The sequence below is a fragment of the Thermobia domestica genome, chromosome 14, assembly GCF_964235325.1.
Source record: "Thermobia domestica chromosome 14, izTheDome1.hap1.1, whole genome shotgun sequence".
In the NCBI taxonomy this organism is placed as follows: Eukaryota; Metazoa; Arthropoda; class Insecta; order Zygentoma; family Lepismatidae; genus Thermobia; species Thermobia domestica.
Window position 1 is genome coordinate 155,934,971 of NC_137467.1, and position 17,768 is coordinate 155,952,738.

At 36.6% G+C, this 17,768-nt stretch overlaps 1 protein-coding gene across 3 annotated transcripts in view; it reads right to left on the minus strand.

Moving 5' to 3' along the window:
• LOC145670431 (patatin-like phospholipase domain-containing protein 2) overlaps positions 1–17,768 on the minus strand; it is a 45,318-nt gene that overhangs the window by 25,401 nt on the left and 2,149 nt on the right. The window contains exons 2-4 of one of the 3 annotated variants that reach the window (XM_081739100.1): positions 10,097–10,209; positions 7,886–8,005; positions 3,179–3,367 (exon numbers count right to left, since the gene is read on the minus strand). In XM_081739100.1, the coding sequence (XP_081595226.1) occupies positions 3,179–3,367; positions 7,886–8,005; positions 10,097–10,209 (422 nt within the window). Of the gene's footprint in view, positions 1–3,178; positions 3,368–4,351; positions 4,541–7,885; positions 8,006–9,538; positions 9,691–10,096; positions 10,210–17,768 lie in introns of those variants that run through there. The other 2 variants (XM_081739101.1, XM_081739102.1) reach the window with 2 other exon arrangements.

A 17,768-nucleotide genomic window follows, 5' to 3' on the forward strand; every position in this document is an offset into this window, starting at 1 on the left:
TTTTTATATCAGTAAATTTTTCGACAGGCTTTCTGCTGTTTTCTACTATAGTATAACTAAAGAAATTAATTCTAATGTGTCACTGTATAACTGGAACAAAACGAAGGTATATATTGCCGACGTTGTTCTCTGGTATACAGTTACTATTCTTTACACTTAATATACCGTATTTGTGACAGTTTTAGCGACGATATCTAACCAGTTTCTCAACATTATATCAGAAGACACCAGGAAAGCCTGTCAACATTATTTTGTGATACAAAACTCAACGGGACTGATAGAGATTACAGTACGCGTTTAATATGATCAGAGCTAGGAGTTTCAGGTGCTGCGTCTTAATTCTTTCTTGCTATTAAAGTGGCCAAACTAGCTCGTCTTGCAAAGAAAATACAGTAGACCCCCGACTATCCGGCCTAGTTTTCTTTTATCGTAATTAAATAAGAAAGGTAAGGCGTTCCATTGACAACAATGCCAAGGCATTGGAAGCAGGCGTCTGCTACGATCCTTCTACGTATCATATGCAAAATACAAGTTGTGACAGGAAAAGAGCAGCGTTCTTTCTGCTCTTTGTTCATTGTTTCGTGAGTTGTAACGGACCTCAATACAGTACGCTTGCCGCTGTTCCTGATTATAACTGTACAGTACTGTATTCGTAAATTGTTCTTGGGGTATGCTTAATGTTGATAAAGAAATGAATTCATAGAACTCCGGCTTTTTGTTATCCGGCCTGCCCTTCCAGCACATTAGGCCGGATATTCGAGAGTCTACTGCAATAAATAAACATTCATAGCTATACTTTGATTGCACCTTCTTCCACATTTTTATTTTTTCTCCAGTAAGATTCCACTTACATTTTTATTCAACATAATGTTGTAGAAATTACTGAAAACTATCTGTAGATGGTGAATGTTATCTTCTTCATTCATCTAGTACGTGCATTTCCTATTTTCAGTATTCTTTTTTCTTTTCATTACAATTTTAACGAACTTCTTAACGATTTCGTCTTAAAAATATCTTCTTACTTTCGAAAATGACTATAGATGACCAGACCAAAAATTGAAATGCTTTGAAGACCAGGATTATAAAAGTATTGATTTCTTTCTTTTTTTTATTTTCAAGAATTGAAGTATTGAATTATATTTAAATATAGTGACTTTCATTATCAAATATAAAATATATACACGAGCAGCACAATCGTATGTATTTCAAAAAGCGGCTGGAACATTTTAACAGGCAACATGCACAAGCATTTTATGAAGCAGTTCAAATGTAGCCTCTTCTCATGCTTGTTCCTTAATTTGATATGAATTCTTACGTAAAATTGCGAAAAGGAGGGACGAAAAAAAATTGAAATATAAGGGATGTTCAGCAAATAAGTGGACTGCATAAAATGAATATGTCTACGGTATGTGACAAAAGCTTGTGTCATTCAACATACGTGCGTACCATCAAGCACGGTAATTCTAATGTGAAGTATATGCAACAAAAATGAAATTAAGTTTTGGTTAACATTCGCAGTTACGCTCTACAGGTAGAGGAAATGGGGGACAAATGAAGGAGAATTTGTAGAATAAGAAAGCGGAAGGAGAAGATCTCACAAACTGAAAAGTCACAGGAGTTATGTGGAAAGGTCCTCGCTTGCCTAGGATCGAACCTGAGCTCTACCACTGAACCATCGTGCTCAATAATTTTAATGGAATATATTTATCTTTACATCAGGCATGCATCGCTGCGCCATCAGTACGCCCCATTCTATATAATAATGCACGACCACATTCTATATAAAAGCTGCACGAAAAAAAAAATAATTAATCACATATGACTGCCACTCTCGAACAAAATTTTCGTTGATTCTAAAACTACAGGAGTTTTATATAAAGGGCATATGCTTAAGTCGACAGTTTACTTATTGTGTTGCACGGGGCTGGCCTTGGAAACGACCACCACTGATATGTTATCATTTCAAACTATACTTAATTGAAGTTAAGAAATTCAGAAGGGGGAAAAATTCGGGTGGCTTTTGATTTGTCAAACCTAGGAATATACAAGGTAGAAACTGCAGTATATTTTTCCACAGTACTCTTGCACAGAAAACTATTTATAAAAAGGAAAGTCGGAAAATAAGATCCCCTACCTTTTCTTTCCCCGCGAAATCGTAAAGCCCAATCATATATTAGGTGACGTACAACCAAAATCTCTGTAGATGGCGCTATCGCAGTGCTGGCAGAAAGTTCGGATGAGCGACCCACCGTGCCTGGCAAGTATACGGATTGGAATAATCAATGCTCAGCGTTTTCATTCGACACCGACAAGAGTGAAGAGTGGCTTCGCCTTCTGACATCTGACGTTCTCCTATTGTACGACAATGTGAGACCCCACTTCGCGATGATAACGTAAAATCATCTTTTGATACTCTCGATTTCGAGCGCCTTGCCCATTCACCGTACAGTCCCGCTTTCAGGCATTGAAGGTTCTCAGCGGAAGGTACTTTAGAACCAATGACAAAGTCAAGACAGCGGTGAAAGAGTTTTTCCCGTATGCAGAACATGTGTCTTTCTAAACCCTATAAAGCGGTATAATAAATGCGCAACATTCTTGGTTCTTACATGGAAAAATAAAGTAAGCTTTGTTCTTTATTTTCGCAGAGTAAAATTTGAGATCCACGAATACCTTTGTCCATAACCTCCTGGGTGAATTTATCTTCCGGCTTATCCTCGTACAGTATGAGACGTAGTAATATTTAGTATTGATAAGGATACTACTGAAAAAAAATAAATAAACATCTCTCATTCTTTATCATTACTTCGGAAAATGTAGGACGCTGATATTGGAAATTGTCTAGTGGGATTTACCTAAGAACTAATTCTGAACTTCATGAATATTAATTTCCTTTCATTGAAATTTAAAATGTCGAGGCACTGCTGGTCGGAAAAAAAAAATTAAAAAAAAGTACAAATGAGATCTTAAAAAATAAAGCAATATAGAATGCATAAAACATGCAAACACGAAAATTGCAGAATATATACAAGCCGGTGCAATAAGCATTTCTGTCAATCCTTCATACACTATTATATGGAATAGCATACATATTACTACAATGAAGCTTGCGAAGTTTCTAGAAGTCAGCATATTCAACAATTCTCTTCTATTCAGAGACCTAAACACTAGCTGCGCTCACCTGGAAAAAGTTGTTGGTGTCGTCACGTGGACATATATCACTCTCTCCGCAAAACGGACTAACAGTGATAGTATTTTCGTCTAGCACAGGTAAATTATCACTGTAACAGCCATCTATGTACCTGACACCATGATAGCGAGGAGGAATCCAGCCAGAAAAGATAGGAATAAAACTCGAGCATAGCAGAGCCTATGAGAAGAAGACGTGCATAAGCCATGCAAGAGAAGCTCTAAGAAAACACTGTGCGTTCATTCTCTTAAGCTACTCAATGTGATCAGTAAAGTATTATCCAATACCATGTACGAAAGAAAGAAGTACAGTAAAATACATTCATTTATCCTATGCTGCTTGTCAAGGGTGTTCCCGATCTGGAGAAATGCATCGTTCGGGGCCGCAACACCGTTGAGCAACGGTAAGTGTTTTTGAAAGTGTGTGTGAATTCATGACGCGTCATGCCTGTCTCTTCAAAGTGAAAATTGTGACCATTTTGAACACTTTGAATAGCTCTTACTCACTATTTCTACTCGTCTTCTAACGATTATAGTCCCAAAACTCCATTGCTTAAAGAGTTCTTGCGAATTGTATCTTTTTGAATCAATGCATAAATTACAAGGAAGCAATCTCAATTTACAAACATTACCACCCGTAAAGAGCTATGGTTTGCTAGTTGGACACACAGAACCAACATGGAAAGACTCCCATTGTCCTTATTTCCGGCTTTTTAGACAAGAATTCGCCATTCTTTACAGTAAGTAGCCCTTCAATTGACTCATGATTAGTCCCTCACCAGTATAGAACTCGAGAGCAGAAAAACGTTATTTCTTATAAGGAAATAAGAAAATAATGTAGTAAATCATTGAGATTTCTAATTTTGAAGATGGAATATCACAGAAAATTATTTAAAACGATTTGAATTAATACCAGTATTTTATAATTACGAAAATCACGATCTATCTTTTAAAAAAATTATAATTAGGGCGTTCCTTATCCATATCAATCAAATATCGTAAAGAATTAACTCTCCACTTTCGTACATAGTATTGAAAGATACTATTATGATCAAACTACCTATATAGGAGAAAAGAAGAGAATTATATACATATAGTGCACTCACACACACATCCTTCTTTCAAAGCACCATTTACATGACCTGCAAAAGAAAAGAGAACTCACGTGAAATATTTGAGATGACATGTCTCGAGGACATATGTCGGATTCACCACAGAATGGACTCACAGTAATGGTATTCTCGTCAATAATGGGAAGGTTATCACTAAAGCCACCGTCCATGTAGCGAACTCCATGAAATCGTGGCGGGAGAATACCAGAGAAGATAGGAATGAAAGCACTTGCTAGGACGGCCTGTTGAAAAATTCAGTTTTCATATTTTTACACTAGTACATTTATTATTTTCATTTTGCAGAACAAACTAAAGTTTAACACTCACCAGATTAAAGAATAGTCACCTCCATACAGGGAAGGGTCTTTTCCCAAGGGCTACCTCCCGAATGAAGTAAAATTCCCTGGAGTTAGAATCCATGACCAGTTATAACCGACTAGATGGATTGTGTACGGTAAGCTCTGAATCACATCGCGTGCGGTTGGGCATCATCATCATCATAGGTATTCCGCCATTATTGGCACGTCACTTCTCACAACTGAGAAGCTTCCATGCTCCACGATTTTCCGCTAACCTCAGTCTTCGCGTACGATTTTTCTGTTTTGATATCGTACACTAATTGTAGTCTTCTTCGCCCCTTCCTCTCTTTCCTGCCCCCATACCCTCTAGCACGTCCCTCATGATAGTTCCTTCTTAGCCAATGTCCCAACTAATTTCTCTTCCTCTTCTTAATATCAAAAATTGTTCCTCCCCCCCCCCTCATTTCTAAGACCCTCTCACTCATCTTCCGCTCGGCCCAGCTAATTCTCCCATTCTTCTGCACACCCGTATTTCGAAAGCTTCGAGTCGTTTTTCATCATTTTTGCGTAATGTCCATGAGTCTTTTTCTCAACTCTTCATTCAAGGCCCCACAAAATAGTATTTTCTTCCTTCTAAAGGCTTCTTTCGCCATTCCTATCTTCGCGCTTTTATTTCACGTTCACACTTCAACGATATAGCGATTAGGCAAATACTAAAAATTACATGTCGATTATCCGGATCGATTTCAGAAAAATAATGCTCTGAAAAATCTTGAAAATGCTGAGAAGATTATACAATTATTCCTCAATATGATCTTACTGCGAACAGTGTATAACGGTGCGACTGTACTCGCTAGCTAGCGAGCCTGTCAAACGTTTGCTTGTCTCTGCTGTTTACATTCCGTGATCATTTTACGATCACTATCACTGCTACCTGTTGTCTTGTGTTCAGTACTTTACTACAGTAGTAATTTTAGTACTTTGCTATATAAAATAGCGCTTTTTGCTCCCTTTCCCCGATTATTCGGATCTTTGATCATCCAGATTGGGTTCGGTCTTAATTAGTCCGGATAATCGGCGTTTTGCTGTAGTGTATGCTTCATTGTTAGGAGTATATGTCATCGAAGCTCATAAATATGTATAATAATCACAAAAATATACTCAATTAAAACTGGAGGTTTTATATTAAGTACGGCAAAAGAACATTGAAAATTAACATCTCACGGATCGATTCCAATACAACATGTCTATTGAACAGTGATGTCTAGCACATGCATGATGATGTTAACAGAGGATTTCACCATCCAACCCATGATCTCATGGTTCTACCAAGCGGAGTACACGTATATTCACTGAGAACGTAGTACAGGTGACTGAACTCATATCTGGTGCACTCATATATGAAGTATGTAAAACTAACTGCATGAAATATGAAATATAATTTTAAAAACTTCACATAATACATGAAATGTTTTAACACTTAACAAGCAAAATAACGAAGTACATACTTTTTGTTACATTATTGTCCTTTCACTATTTGAAATTTCCTTCTAATTTTTCGCATGCAATTTATGCCAAATATTGGAATTATATATAAAAGAAATCTGGTAACAATTACTGTTGTTAATTTTTATGTACATGGTCATACTTTGTAGGTTATAGAACACTGTGAGTGATAAAGTGGAAAAAGACCTGAGCATTGGAAAGTCTACTTACCCGGCATTTGTTCATCACAAAATTCAAATGACTTGCACTGACAAATTAAACTTGCTCTCATGAAGAATTCGCTCCACTACCGAGCCCATGGATCGATTCCCGGCAGGAATTCATGTAATTCTTCTTAAGTCTTGGTCTCATGCTGCCTTGATGCTGATTGAGTGAAAGTTCAAATAAACAATAATCGGTTGATCGATTTGGAGTTTAGAATCCCGTTCAGCACCGAGGCTATACGAGACGTGCACTTACAGCTTAACGTGGGTTCCGAACCACATGAGCTTCCATCGGGAATCGAAACCCGCCCTTCCGCGCCGAAAACAGTACGCTAACCATATAACCCCGAAGGAGTTCTAATTAACGAACAATATAGACCAATAGTATACAAACTGAAAGAAAAGTTGGACAAGGATATAGTATGTTGCCACAATTATTCAACATTTACAGTGATTGTTTAATGAAGGAAGCATTCATGGGAATTGGAGATTTCAAGATTGGAGGGCAGATCATTAACAAGGTCAAGTATGCAGATGATACCGTTATTATAGCTAGAACCGAAAAAGGACTACAGCAGATGATCGACAAAATAGTTGACATTGGGAAACTATATGGAATGGAAATCACTATCGAAAAGTCGAAAGTCATGAGAATATCCCATGGAAACGCGTGCTCATGGGTCAAAGTAGAACAAAGAGCACTTGAAAAGGTCCACCATTTCAAGTCTCCGGGAAGTATTTTGACAAAAGACGCTTACTGCACCAAAGAGATCAAGGCCAGATCAAGGCCATAGCCAAAGAAGAATTCAACAAGAAAAGATAATTCTTAACTAAGGAAAAGGTTCGTCAAGTGCTATATAGAGTATTGGACTGTATGGATCAAAGACTTGGACACTACGGAAGTTAAAGAAATATTCAGAAAGTTTCGAAATGTGGTGTTGGAGGAAAATGAAGATAAAATGAACCACTTTATCACTCACAGTGTTCTATAACCTACAAAGAATAACAAACGATGGTTTTAAAACGGATTGAAGAGAAGAGGACGCAATTAGCCAGCATTCCTCATAGGAAGGCCAACTGAATTGGATACACCTTGCGAAGAAATTATCTTCATCATACCGCTATAGAAGGAAAGAAAGCGAGAAATAGAAAGAACAAACTGATCGACGATTTGAAAAACAGAAGAAAATATTGGGAGTTAAAAGAGGAAGCTGAAGATAGAGAAACATGGAAGAAATATTTTCAGATCAAAACCTTAAAAAACACCTCACCAATACCATTTTGTCGTATCTCTACTCATAACAGAGTTGCTCTATGGCCCCGGACTTTTGATACACCCAGTATATATATATATATATATATATATATATATATATATATATATATATATATAAAAGAAAAATAATATAAGTAGATAAAGAAGAAAGTAATGTGAAAAATACATGAACAATTATACACTCTACTAGTAACCATTATGAAACAACTTCTTAAAATTTCACTCTAACATGAATTAAGGCACTATTCTTGTTCACAATGGATCCTTAATAAAAGAGAAAGACAGATCTCAATGAAAACTCACCTGTACCAGATCTTCTTTACTATTAAACTGAGTGACTATGACGTTCTTTCCGTCGTACACCCTCGTTAAGGATATGTGTAGTTTCCCATTAACTCGAAGATGAGCATCTTCCGGTAATACCTAAAATAAATAAATTCCTTTTAGAAGTCCTTTTCTTATAATGCTCGTATAGTTGAGCAATTTATCATCTTTACTCAGAACATCCTGGATAATCGTTTATTGGTAAACATTCAGGTCCTACTTCCTATTTATTGCCACAGATCACTGCAATTTCTCAATGACAATAAAGCCATTTAAAAATAACTGTTCATGACTAGATCTAATACACTCCAGTGTAAGCAACAAATCCGTTTCATTCATGAGTTCCCTCGGTGCTACATAATTAGCGTACAGGAATTTGGCGCGAGAAACCTGGGTTTGATTTCCAGTGGGAGCTCATGTGGGTCGGATCTGTTGACCTGTAGGTCCACGTATTATATTACCTCGCTGCTAAAAGGGATACTAAACACTAATCAACCAAATTCGTTTCGTGAGCCTGGAATAAACAACACATTCGACGGAACGACGAAATCGGACGCCTGCACCATCGAAGGTTATCACTAACTATTTTAAATTCTGCACTAAACACTTTCTAAGGGTATATGCTCACTTCATCCAAAGTCAAACGTAAATGAAAAGAAAAAAAAGAAACTGTGCATAATGGCTCAAAATTGGTTCTGGACTTCACCAATGCTAGTTAGGTCCTAATGTGACCTTAAGCACAAACTTCATAATTCAGTCTAAGGTGGCACAGAGTGCTGCAGTCAGCATCTTGTGGAAAACTGCTGCAACAAATGTAACGATAAATATTTCTGAGAATGTGGGCCGGGGTTCGATTCTCGGTGAGGTTAACTTGCTTCGGATACACAGTTATCTAGTGGTTTGGGTCTCAATTTAAAGAGCAGATCCCATCTCAATATAGCCTCTACACCTGAAAGTAATAATAAAAAAATCAAGTAATTTCTACTTCATCACTTTACTTAAAAAGAGATGTCACCTACATAAAAGTATTTCTTAAATATGGGTGTCTTTCTAAATTAGATTTTACCCTTAAATTTTGGCAAGATCAAGTCCTTAGAAAGGCTTGTGGTCCAGTTTTTATTTTTTAACCCTTAACTGTGGTGGTACAAGGAGTCACACTAGTGAAAGAAGCCGAACATCCCGATGTTAAATATAATATGGACGTTTTTCGGCCATTATTTCTCAAAACGCAGTCTAATCTTAAAACCTCACCCTTCACAGTAATTTCTAACTTTATTTAATGTATTGATAGGATGTATATTTGATAGAATTAACGAAGTTAATACTTACACAAGACTCACCGGTAACAATGGCCGTAAACGTTTCAGTAACTTTGACTTTTTCACCTTTCTCAGTACAAATTCATTAAGGAATCAACGCTGCTTGAAGAATTACATTATCGGTGGACTTCATGCACTGTAGAAACCACTTAAAATTAAGCTATGTACTGTTTTATTATATAAATAAACTATAGATGGATTAATGTAACATTGTTCTAGGTATCTTTCTTTCTGCTTGCCCTTTACATGTATTAAAATTCGTGGAAAAAGCAACCGATATACTAAATTATAAGTCAAAGTACTCAAAGCTTACCAGCATATTAAGACCAGAATAATGACGCTGATTCCTTACAGCGGAAAATGACAAAAAGTCTTTGAATCGTCTACGGCCATTGTTATCGATGGGAGCTTACATGAATACAAACTTTGTTAATACGAATCTCTATTTTGTAAGATGAATTGCTCAAAAATTCTAAAACAGAATGTTGTAACAAAAAAGAAATAAACGTGCACGTGAAGCATAAATAAGTTTGGCTCGCTCAGCTAAAGAAAATTGCTTAAATATCAAGTGTTATCATCAATAGTAACAAAGTACACCGAAAGTATGTAAAAACAAGCACGTCCATGAACTTCAAATCGTAATAAAATGAAATTTAATCATTGTACGCACTCAACTGATAAAGGACAAGAAAAAACATGTTTCTACTGAAACTACAGATTGGCTTTCATTGACACAGAACGTTGAATATTGGAAACGTTTTTTACAGTGTTGTATACCAGATGAATTTTCTTTCTTGGCCAATCGATATTCATAACAATACAAACTACAGGTAATAAATAAATAATTGCAGAAGACTTCCGCATGGCTTACCTTGTCGAGTCCTTCTTTAAGGATAGCCTGAACGTTGAAAGAAGGACTAAATGGGCCCAGTGTTCTCGACCTTGCTTCTCGCACAACTCGCAACACATCACTGGTTATTTCACCTGAAACACACAGAAAAAGATATGCTGTAGCGGTTTTGTGTATCGATATTGTTCGAAAAAAGAAAAAGAAAACCACTTCTTTATATGTATGAACACCATAGACTGCAGTAAGACTTAAACTAACTGAGTGGACGGTAATGGTAAGCACTCGCACGGAATGGCCTCATCAGAAACATGTAGTAGTATATGAATTGAGCTTTGAGTTTAACGTACCTTTCAGCAGCGAAGCTATATGAGACGGGACCTACTGATTAACGTAGAATCCGAAACGCCGGGAATTGAACCCGGGTCTCCCACGCCAAAGGCGCGTACGCTAACCGCTTAGCCACGAAGGAGCTCACAGTAGTATATGAATTAACGGAATATTTATAATAAGATCTTGATGTTCCACGAGACGCGACATTTCTGGTGTAAAGGGTACCAGGATCGATTTCTGATTATGTAAAGCTTATGGTGGATAATATATAGTTTCAAATATCTAGGATCAATATTAACAGACAAAAACTATAGTCACGAAGAAATTAAATGTCGACTAAAAGCAGGGAATTCGTGTTACTTTCAGTTCAAATCTCTTGTCGTTGCAAATTCTGTCGAGGAATCTGAACCTTAAAATATACAAAACGATAATCATGCCTGTTGCTCTGTATGGTTGCGAAACATGGTCGCTTAGTCTGAGGGAAGAACATAGACAAAGTATTTGAGAACAAAATCCTGAGACGAATATTCGGACCCAAGAGGAACGGGAATGGGGAATGGCGGAAACTTCATAACGAGGAACTACATAATTTATACGGTTTACCAAACATCGTTAGGGTCATCAAGTCTAGGAGGCTCAGGTGGGAAGTCATGTAGCCAGGATGAAAGAAAGTAGGGACGCTTTCAAAGCCTTAACTGGAAAACCAATCGGAAAACGACCATTAGGAAGACCTAGGCGCAGATGAGAGGACATTAAAATGGGTCTCGCAGAAATAGGAATACAAAGAGAAACTGGATCCAATTGGTAAGGATGAAAATCAGTGGAGAGCTTTTGTGAACGTGGCATTGAACCTCCGGGTTTCATAGGCCAAAGAATTAGTTAGTTTATGGTGGACAATATATATCTTTGTCTATCAGACGTCTTTTAAATTTCCTCCCTGTTGATTATCTAATCATTATCATTATTCACGGTACATCATTGATCATCCATGTCTCTATTCATTAGCAAATATTACTTTGCATGCATTTTGTGGCTGCACAGAAATCAGAACGTCCTAGCTATAACCAAGGTGACCAGAATTTTCACTTGCGAAAACGGGACGCATACGAATCGGCTGCGGGGGGGGGGTAACTGACTTCCAGATTGCATTTTGGAACTCAGCAGCGTTCTCAATTTACAAAATACCCAAGTAAGAGTGATAACACAGCGTTTCTAACTTTACGTGTACCACACAACAAATAATGATTCCCGATTGCAAGTTCTACCCAACAATTCTTTTAACTAGTTGAACACTCAGAATTCCCACTCAATTCCCACTTGAACCACGAACACTCAATTCCCATTTGAAAACTCAGAAGTTCTAGACACGGCTGAACCTTGGCAACGAGTGTTGGTACGGAAGAGAGTAGAATTTGCACTGACGATTCATATTTTGAGTAATAATTACGGGACACCTAGGTCATTTTTACTTAAAAACGGGACATTTAGGCGTCCCGTTCGAGAATTAGAAAAAAACGGGACAACGTTTGGAAAAAAGGGACTGTCCCGGCTAAAACGGGACGTCTGGTCACCTTGGCTATAACTGCCTTTGGACACCGAACCTTTTTGCTGAATTGGAGTTTCGTGTGTGCCGCCTCGTTTTAAACAATGACAGCACATATTATGGTGCACAAAACAATAAGTCCTACAAATGGAATGTCTAATTAAAATGTTTTGGTATTTTGCACGCAACAATTTAAAAAATTCTTTTGCAAACGTTCTACCGTAACAACCAGGTATTGAAAGTAACAAGAAAGAAAGAAAAAGCTTATTCTTGTTGCCCGATCACTTTCAGCAGCTGTTAATATTCTGCTGAGCTAAATGGGTCAAGGTGGTTCAGCTTATACACAGTAGAATTAAAAAAAAGAAGAAAGAAACAAAGAAAAGAAAAAAAAAGAATAACTACACAAGAAAGACAACGCAGAGAGTTTGTGTTAATATTCTCGCTAACACAAATTATACGTAACTTCTGAAATACAATGCTCTACACAAAGTCAGCTACAGGAAGAAGATAACTATAGTAAAGACAACGACCTTTCGTTCAAAAAAAAAAAAAAAAAAAGTAAACAACTTTCATACATTGTCTAATGACTTAAATTGGCGATTCTCAAACTCTTTCCCAGTGGGACTACTCATTTTAATCTAGATGTTCTGTTCTATACACTAGTGCTGGGCACAGAAAAATGTTTTTCGTTTACAAAGACCGAAATCGATTTTGGAAACTTAAAAAAACTGGTATTTCAAAACTTTTCTATCAGAAACCGGTTGGTTTTATATCAAAACTGGCTTCGGTGAAAAACCGAAATGTCTACCCATGGTTTTCTCTCTCTCTCTCTCTCTCTCTCTCTCTCTCTCTATATATATATATATATATATATATATATATATATATATATATATATATATATATACATTTAAAAAATGGTTTCGCACATTCTCCCCTTATGACCCTTTCGAAAGTAAATTTATCTTCTTTTATGTTTTGGGTAGGCTATTACCAATATAATATTATAAAAATAGTATTACCATATTTTTGTCGGGACAAAAAGGTCTGTATTGTGGAATTTTCACTATGTCAGGAGACTTTTGAGACACGTACATAAATAACACATTTACGACATTAGTCACTCCGTCACTAAATATCCTGTTTCACAAGCCACGACAACAAATGCTAGTTAATGAATAACATGGACGTGAGTTCGAAACTCGATCAAAACTTAGACCACTGGCATTCGCCAGTGTCACTGACTTATCTTGTCTCAGGTGTTAACCACTTATTACGATCACAGAAATCAAAGAACTAGAATCAACAGAGGAATTCATATCGTAATTAATAAGTCTAACTATACATATCACAGGAAGGAGGGGGAAGGGATTTCCAGCCGCCATATCGACCGAATATTTTAGTTTAGCGATAGGGATTTGGCTTTTAGTTTGTTTGCCTCTGAACTGCGAAGAAAGAAAGAAAGAAAGAAAAGCAACCAGACTTTCTGATTTGGCTACTGATTCAGACTAAATTTCGTGCTCTGGATATCGCATAGGAATGAAGTGATTTCTCTTTGAATAAAAACGCAAGAACTGGCTTATAACTAGAGTTTTTGTTTCTAAAAATTGGTGAAAGAAGATACTTTAAAAGCCATAACCATGGGCAAATATTTGATAATAATTATCACAGCTGGTCGAAGTGCAATAATTATAACAATATAATCTCATTTTGATAACTTTAGTCAAGGCCAAATCTAAGTATCAAGAGTTATTACACTGAAATCAAACTAAAGACAAACAGGCGCATTTGAAGTCCGTCTGACACGGGGAAAAGAGGGTGTATGCTAGCTGGAAGAGAAATAATTCTCACCTGCCGAAAATGTTCACTATTACTTTATTCATGAATATGAACATCTAAGCTATTTAATGAACATTCTTTGGTTTACCAGTACAATTGAATACGCTACACAAATACGAACCATACGCATTTTTCCAACAGATAAATTAAATGTTAATGGCCTGGTATCATAAAATAGGGTGAAACGTCCGTTTATCTATTGGCGATCATTTCAAGGCTACAATAATAATCTAATGCTTCAACTGAACCATGACGAGTGATGTTGAATAGCCTCAGGGGTGTTAAAAGCACAGCTACAAGATGAACTTTAGACTAGTTGTGGTATCCCAGCTTTACATAATCATAATAGCCCAATAACTTGAAGAAATTTGCTGTAATGTAGAGTCCATTCTCAGGCTACATCTATGGGCTCGGAGAGCGGGTAAGAGATTTCGTTGATACTCACATTATTCTTAACAATTCAATTTCCACTGTCATTAAACGCAATAATGTAACCTCCATAGCAGAACATGCCGCGATCTGCGATGTGATCGCACAAAATTTACCCCGTCCGTGCAGAAAAATCGCCAGAGGAAAAAATAAATAACCAACAGAAAAGTATAAAAACGTGTGTGCTACGTGTAGGTCTTAAATGCACAGACAACTCACATAAATACAGTTTGAACTTTTTTCTACGTAAAGCGTATTTTTAATAATCACAAGTGTTTCTTCTGCAGAATTCCTCCAGAAAATTTTTGACTTGCAAAAGCTCATTGCAGAAAGACAAAGTTCTGCCATCGGGGATGTAACTAAAATGGATAATCTACTCAGTCATCTTTGTAATAATGGTGTACGAATCTTGAAAATATAACTCATTAAGAGTTTTGAGAGTGCACACTGATACATCAAATTTAGTAAATCAGTGATACACCTAATTCAGATATTTGAGAGCTTTTGAAGAGTAGTAGGCCATCCATAGCAAATAACTAATTTTGATCTACCCGTCCAAGATTCCCTTCAACGTGAGTGGTCCTTAGTTCGTTTCACGGTATTGGTAACGTCAAACCTATCCTGATCTAACAACTCGTAGATTCCCTCGCAACTTGCTGAGAAAGTCCTGCACACAAGGAAAAACTCCTACCTATTTAAGAATTATCATAATGAAATAAACCCTACAAATTATACGCATTGATTCTGGCTGACCCCCCTCCCCCAGCTTTTACCTCTAGATCCGCCACTGCCAATGGATCCGTCTTGCCAAGATATGCAAAAAACTTTGCTACTGTAAGTAAAATAAAGTAATCCGCAGTTTTGATTTTAAATTAGGCACCAAGCAGTGTAACAATGAGAAATTAATCTCCACTTAATATTTTTGGGCCCAGTAATAAGTTACTGGGGTTGAATAAAGTATCACTTTTCTTAGATGTTTACAATTATAGTAATTCGTATGTATGATTAACTCTGATGATTTCGCACCCTGGTACTAAGTACGAAGGAATACACGCAAAATATTCGGCATAATCGTTCACAATAAAATACTTCTTAATTATTTGTCAAGAACGACGCACTTCCTTTTGTTTGCCTAAAAATACCTAATACAGGCATTGACCAGTATAAAAACCGCACAAGACAGGAAAACACTATTTCCGTACTCCATTTACACACATGTTATCTTATAAACAACATTTCGGAATCCTCACGTGACACATACACATGGATTCTCTGTTGTTATTCCGTTTCAACCATGGGGCAACCCAACGGATATCTCTACGTAAATAAAGTAATCGCGGTTAAACTAGATTTCTAATCTACGGTTACACACAGTCATGTTCAGAAGATTCCTCCATTTTATGATAACATTTCTCAGAATAAATGTACATAGCCATGTTAGACACAAATACCTAAGTTTTCTTTTGTTACTTTTGAGTAGTAAGAGGGGAAAAAGTTACTTTATTATGACAAGAAGTAAAATCACACTTATCAAAGGATTCAAGTTTCGTGGTTCTACATACTTACAACGCGAATTTCTTTCCGTCCATACATATATATACAGAGAGGTCTGAGGGCCCTTGGTTAATTGTAACTTAGCATGTCCTTTCAGTATATTAACTAAAACCTACTGTTTAAAATGGAACTCGACACCACACCCATTAAAAAAAGGCATGCTCTGGCTATTTGGAGATCATTATCATCATAGGTATTCTGCCATTATTGGCAGGTCACTTGCTCCCATGCTCCACGGTCTTCCGCCAACTACTTCATACACGACTTTTCTGTTTTTATTTCGTCCATTAACTAGTCTCCTTCGTCCTTTCCCTCTCTTTCCTGCCACTATACCCTCTAACACGCTCTTCATGACACAGTTCCTTCTTAGCCAATGTCACAACCAGTTCCTCTCCTTCTTCTTCATAATATCTAAAGTTGTTGATTTCTTCCCCACCATTTCGAAGATCCTCTCATTTGTTTTCAGCTCGACCCAGCTAATTCTTCTCCACACCCACATTTCAGGACATTCAACGCATGTATACAAAATCTGTATCTGAATCTGTTTCCTTTCTATTACTATATATTTCTTAGCGATGGGGTCTTATTTTTAAACAGACCTCGAACAAACAGAGAAGCTTTAGGAGAGAAATAATTCGTTTTGATGGAGATGCAGCATTTCCTAAGTTATTTTTCGGCATAACTGGCAGGGCTAGAGAAAATAACAAGTATTACACCACGGTCTAAAACGCCAAAAATGCTAACACTGGAAGTCAATGCTTGGAGCGAGCACATAAGTCACTTAAATGACTGATCATGGAAGCACTCTTGGGTCGTTTCCTAATTCTGCAAGTTCATTAACATTCTATAAAAGTAGCAAAGATAAAACATTCTTAAAACAAGGACGGTAAAAAAAATGTAACCAGCATTGTCTAAGTGTTCTACTCGAAGACAGGTTTTAGCCCACTTATCCTAAAATAGTAGCTAGTGAGACCACTAATCCGGTAAACTAGAAAGAGGACAGCGAATTTATTTCTCATAGCCTTCAACAAGCAGTACGGCACAGTGGAAAGCCACAGTAGAGGAATAGATTCATAATCACGGTACTACGAATAAAAGAACTATGTAATTATGGTTTTATTACACGGATTGAAAGCAAATACTCCTCGAATGTAAGTCTTTCTCTAACTTCCCATAAATGTCAAGCAACTAAAACCCTCACACAGAGAATTCTAATGTTGATACTTCTATAGGGTTGCCAGATTTGTAAAATCAAAAAGGAGGACACTTTGACTTACAAAAAAGAAAAATGCTTTTACCGAAACTTAAGTTTGCTTCCAGATTATATCAAACAGCACATTTAAAAGAAAAATTAAAAAATATTATAGAAATCAATACACTATTAAAGTAAACTAATACAAAAAAATACAACTACAAAATGATGACTCACTAGCAGCCAGCAATACTAAAGATACTTTAAGTCCTGGTATTTAATAAGGCCATAGTACTAACAACTTATTTATCCTATCTTCATTCTGACAAAATTTACGCATCTTGCACTGTTAAAAATACTTTCTTAAATCTAAAGAAAAAAGTTTCTTATGTGTGCACCGAGAATATCTCTTCTTAGAAACAAGAGTTTGAAACTCTCGTTAACGAGAAGTGAAGAAAAGTAGATGAGGTTGTATAAAGCGAAACGAGAAAATATATTGTCAATGTTCTTATGAATGAGAATTGCCGAATCTCATCTCTAAGAAAATATTTATTATCTCAGTACACAGATAAGAAATGGTTTCTCAAATTTAACAAATTATTTTTAACAGTGTAAAAACCAGTTGATTAATATCGTGAATCATCCCTGTTTCATTAATTAGTTTACCTGTTTCATTAATTAGTCTCGAAAATCGAAAAGGAGGGCAAAAGCGCGTACGGCTTAGGTACAAAGCCGGACATCAATTTTTTATGTCCAAAAGCCGGACGTCTGGCAACCCTATACTTTTATTCTAATTTGTAGCGACA